Source organism: Otolemur garnettii, unplaced genomic scaffold (assembly GCF_000181295.1).
Source record: "Otolemur garnettii isolate 467f Iridium unplaced genomic scaffold, OtoGar3 scaffold00024, whole genome shotgun sequence".
NCBI classification, from domain to species: Eukaryota; Metazoa; Chordata; class Mammalia; order Primates; family Galagidae; genus Otolemur; species Otolemur garnettii.
Window position 1 is genome coordinate 15521453 of NW_003852419.1, and position 5630 is coordinate 15527082.

At 31.1% G+C, this 5630-nt stretch overlaps 1 protein-coding gene across 1 annotated transcript in view; it reads right to left on the reverse strand.

Moving 5' to 3' along the window:
• Positions 1–5630, reverse strand: part of FANCL (Fanconi anemia complementation group L) — a 71364-nt gene that overhangs the window by 4853 nt on the left and 60881 nt on the right. Inside the window, exon 8 of the mRNA XM_003787934.3 lies at positions 1612–1762. Within this exon, the coding sequence (XP_003787982.1) occupies positions 1612–1762 (151 nt within the window). The remainder of the gene's footprint in view (positions 1–1611; positions 1763–5630) is intronic.

The window sequence follows — 5630 nt, forward strand, 5'->3', positions numbered from 1 at the left end:
TCCCAGCTACTTGGGAGGCTGAGGCAGGAGACTCGCTTGAGCCCAGGAGTTGGAGGTTGCTGTGAGCTGTGATGCCAAGGCACTCTACCCAGGGGGACAGCTTGAGGCTCTGTCTCAAAACAAAACAAATAAATAAAAATAAATTCTCTGCACTAAGGCTGGCAAAAATATTAATGCAGTTATTACATATTTAGCAAAAAGCAGTCATCAAAATTAAAAAAATGAGTATCCATTCAGTGAGAAAAATAAAAATACAAAGAGCTATCACATTCATTAATGCATTCTTCACTACGGACATAAACTTCTATTACCTTTAGCAAAGCTATCTACTAATGGCTTCTGAAAAAAGTACTTTCACTCAACAGCTGTTAATAACTAATCTTTCAATTAATTTGTTCAAAGCTTGGTCCTATAAAAGCAAATCCTTGCCTGAAGGGAAAGAAAGAGCTAAAAAGTAAATAGTGAATAAAAAGCAGGCTGTTTATGCTAAACAATGAGAAATATAATAAAAAGTATATTTAATCATAACCTGGTAAGAATAATAAGTTTAGTGGGGCAATGAAGATAATAAATTACATTTATTTGAAGAAAATATTTTCATTCTTAATACCTGCTTTTCTCAAAAATGCCATGATTTAGTTAATTATTCAAATTAAATACTGTTAAGACTTTTTTAAACCAGGAAAAGCAATAATACTATTTGCAGAATTGCTGTATAATTACAGTTTCTTCTTCTCATAAGAACATGTCACTTCTCCCCTGCAAGATAATCGATTATAGCTGAATACGAAGTATAAAAATTGCTAATGTGGATATTATTCACATAAGAATTTCAAAATATCCTTCAGAAGGTATGTCTTCCAACAACTCACCTATATACAGTAAGAAAAAAGAGGAAAAAGATAAAGGGGTTTCTTAAAACCAACTATGGCATTTAATGTGAGCTCAAATATAGTTTAAAGTATCTAAAATCTTGAGAGGGACTGAATTCTGAAATTGACTGTATGTTTTCCTTACAATGGAAATACATAGTCATTTTATACTTGAGAATATGATAAAATTTCAGGACTACTTATGATTGTATTGTATCTTAACTCATTCCTATATTATTTGTAAAGAAAAAAACTATACTCACTTCTTATATGGTGCTTTTTGATTACTCTTTAATGGCACAGCCCACTACTGGTTCTTTTGTCTTCCTCTATATCTTACAAAAATATTCCCACATCTGTTCACACTAATCTTGGGTAAGTGTCTCAGGTGACTTTATTCTTTCTAACACACATTTTTGTTGTGTTCTAAGTATTGTGAGTTTTGAAAAACCCAATCTGCTATTTCTGTGCCAACTGACAGTTGATTGAACACTATCTCTGATCCACTAGATCTTGCCTTTTATAATGGAATACCTCAATACTTTTCCTTTTAACAAAAAATACTTACATTTCAATGTATACTACCAAAAGAAATCACAACTCATTACAAGAAGTTTTAATACTTGACTTCATACAAGAAAGTTTAAGAGTCCAACTGTCATCTGTAGATTGATTTTCACAAGTAATACAAAATAAAAGCACAGACTTAAAAACAAACCCATGATCCCCTTTTTCCTACCTAATGCAATTCTGCGTGCTGTTGCACTCCGTGTAGGTTTTTCTGGTTCCAGCACCCAGGTCTTCTCATCAATTTCGTCCATAATATCCCAGAATGCCTTCAGTGACTCTAATGCTGCCAAAAACTGACTATGAATGCTTATTAAGGAGCTCTGTGAAAAAATGAAAGCTGACTAAGTTATATGGCACTTTACCAACAGCAGATAATCTTTCACTTAAAATATGCTCAACTGTTGGAAGCTATTTCGTTTCACCTGGGAAGTAGATTTCCATAAACCGAAGTCAACTATCCCTGCCTCACATCCCTTCACCTTTAACATTAACAGAATTCTTTATTATCATCACATACCTTGCCAATTAAGAATGCTTTTCTAAAAATCATTACCATAATGCATGTTATAGGTATAGCAGTAATTAGTAAGATAGCAAGTATACTTTTATTAATGTATATATCTATTAGACATAATATATACTTTTAGAATGAAAATCTTAATTTCATTCAGCTCTAGCAGTCAAGTAAAATGCAGTGCTATTTATAATTTGATTAAGTTGCTTATTATATGCTTTACTTATTAATAATTTTACAGACCTAACTAGCCAGAGTATGAGAAGGTTTTACACATTTTTAAAGACTGAAAATCGAAATTATATGTTTTTCCATGTTTAACTTTTAGCCTATTTCTGAATTCAGTATTTTCAGACATTAATCCTTTATGAGAATTAGCTTAAATATATTTTCACTACATAGTAAGTAAAGCCATCATTGATTTTAAAAATTAATCTATATTTTTATTTTTAAGCAAAGTCAGGAGTTTCTAAATGTGATACACTAAAATGATACAGTTTACTACTCTTTATATAAAAGCACTCAAAACTAAAGTTTAAAAAAGAATTAAGGGTTTTACTTATTGTTTCAAATAAGCAAAACATAAGTCAGACACTGAAAATACCACAAATGTATTCATCAAAATAACTGAGCACACTAGCAGTACAAAAATAGGATACACCCTAAGGGGAAAAAAGAAAGCAGCCACTTCTTTAAACGTGCTTTGTGCCTATGTTGTTTAGGAAAACCCATTTCATTTCGTCACTTGTCTGGGTTTATACATGGATGAATTTGTGGTTCAGTTTCACCAAGCTGGATTCGACAGTTCTAACCTTCTACACATATTAAAAAAATAAATTAATAAGAATTAGAGCCTAGTGTCTGAAAAATAACCTTTTAGGATATTAAAGGTAGAATGTTCTCTTCTAGTACAACATACTTATTTACGTTTAGATGGCAGAAGCCAGAAATCAAAAAACCAAATTCCCAAGGAGCTAGTATTTCATTCAGTACAATATTGTCTCCCCTTGTGTGTCCCTGCTTTTATTTCTACATGTGTATTTAAAATCCTTAATTACATATTTCATTGTATACCCAAGAAAAAATGAAGCCCCCCAAAAGTTATGTTTTCAATTTAAAATATTTAAACTATATTATCTCCAATTACATTATCCATTTTTCTTATGCACAAATGTAAATAAAATTCTCTGTATTTTAAACAGAAAATATAACACTTTTAAAACTATAAGAAAACAGCAAAAAAAAAAAAAAAAAAAAAAGGACCCTGGATCTATTAATAGAAGTTACTTGGTAATCACAGAAAAAGCGAATTTTAAATCATAAATTAAAAGTTTTACTAACTAGCCTATGAGACAGATACATTAAATGACATTTTTATATTCCAGATGAAGCCTCCCCCCCCCCAAAAAAGGTGGGTTCTTCTATCAATGTTAATAGACTTGACTTGGAAGGTAGACATTATACTACCACATCAGTAAACTATGAAATAAACTAATAGTCTTTTCTCCAACTGCTTATTTTGTCCATTAAATCATTCACAAACCCTTACTTGAATTTATTTTCCCAATTAAAATGAAAAGCATATTATTTCTAAATATTAACAATGCAATCAGATATTCTATATACATCACCATTTAAAATGCTAAGGAGTGACCAAAATTAAAATTGAAGTATTTTGCAAGGAGATGAGTTTTTTGGTTGTTTTTGTCTGGGGCTGGGTTTGAACCCACCACCTCCAGCATATGGGGCCAGCACCCTACTCCTTTGAGCCACAGGCGTCGCCCGGGAGATGAGTTTTTTAAAATACATTTTCAAAGACAGAAATAGCCAACTTCTCATTTTATAATCTAAGTAATCTCACACCTCACCAAAACTACTGTGCCACCTCTGCTACTGTTTCAAGTTTCTGCTTTTTTTTTTCTTTTGGATTTTTTGGGCCAATTTGCAATGTGAAAAATAAAAAAGACATCAAAGAAAATTTCTAGAAAAAAAAGTGAGAGTACAAATATTAAGAAAGAACACTAAAAACAAACATTGATGAGGAGGTAAGCAACCTGAACTCTCTAGTTCTGTTGGTGGAATGTAAAATGGCCCAACTGCTTTTCAAACATTTGGCAACTTCTTTAAGAATTAAATATATTCCTACCTTATAACCTAGCAATGCCACTCCATGTAAAGTGAAAGTATGTCCATAAAAAGACTTTTATCAGAATGCTCATTGCATTAAGAACATTTTCATCATAACCATGATTATTTTTCCTGTTGTTGTTAATGTTTAAAATATTTTTAATAATAAATTTTGAGATTTCTGAGGAATACACAATTTAATAAAAAATGAAACCCATTTTATAAAATTAGATCTATAGAAGAAGTTGTTTTACTTTCGACTTAAAATAATCAATTTGTAACCACAATCAACAACTGCCTGCCCAGGTCACATTGGAGAATGCAAGTCCTTATTTACAACACGTCAAATTAATACAAAATTAAGTACACAAAAACTATATAAACAAATTGCATCCTAATGTAATTCGATCCAATGTGTCTAACTAAGTAGTACACTCTATACTAGATACAGGTGATACTAAGAATATAGACGGTGCAAACCAGAATGCTGATTAAGATCACAGACCATACAGTCAGATCTCAAGTCCCTTTCCTGGCTCCACCACTTAAAGTTAGCTGCATCTGTCTCAGCAAGTTCATCTTACTTAGCTTCTGTAATATCAAAATAGTGTTAATCTTCACAATATTTGAGATAACGCCAGTTTCTTAGTCTGTAATGTTTAAAATTGGAAGCCTTTATTGTAAGACATAGTCTTTGATCCATAAAGAAGTTCACAAATTAATGAAAAGATACAGGGGAAAACAGCTGTACTATGTTAAACAAAGCAAGAATACCCTTGATACTTAGAAGAGTACTGAAAAATCAGTAATAAAAATAAAATGAATATAAATTAAAGATAAGTGATAAAGACAATTCTCTAAAGAAAAAAATACATATGATCAATTAAAAATTTTCAACCTCAAAAGTTTAGACATTATTTCTCTAGAGTTTCAGGGTAAAAGAAAATTAATAAAAACAATACCTTAGAGTTAAAGGGCAGTGTAAAAAAGTGTACAGTTTTTCCTTAATAGAAATAGCCTAATTGCATGGTTTGTCTACACTCCTTTATTACTTACTGAATGATGATAAAACCTCATGAAGAGGTGACTATTCTATAGTTTTCTATAAGATCTTGATCCATACTCTTAATCCATTCCAGAATAATCAAGACTGTTTGGTTCTGACACTGCTTCAATGACGTTATTCCAATCTTTAACCAGTCACTAGTTAGTGTAAAAAAACCAACAACACCTCCTTTTATGAGTTTTATTATCTTCTTTGTACTTTTCTATATCTCCTATAATAGCATATTATTTTTACAATCACAACAATCAAATGTAGAAAGAGAAATAATTGGTCTATTATTCATCTGTTCATTTCATGATGTTCACAAGTATAATGAAAATACAGCGTGGACATAAAGTTCATGTGCAATAAATAGGAACTTTATATCCACTCTGTTATTAAAGTTAATTCAGTGAAACTAATATTGTTAAGCATTTGCCAGGAATATGTTGAATTCTCGGATACGAAGATAAAAACATCCAGTTTGCAAGGAAGCACCAAA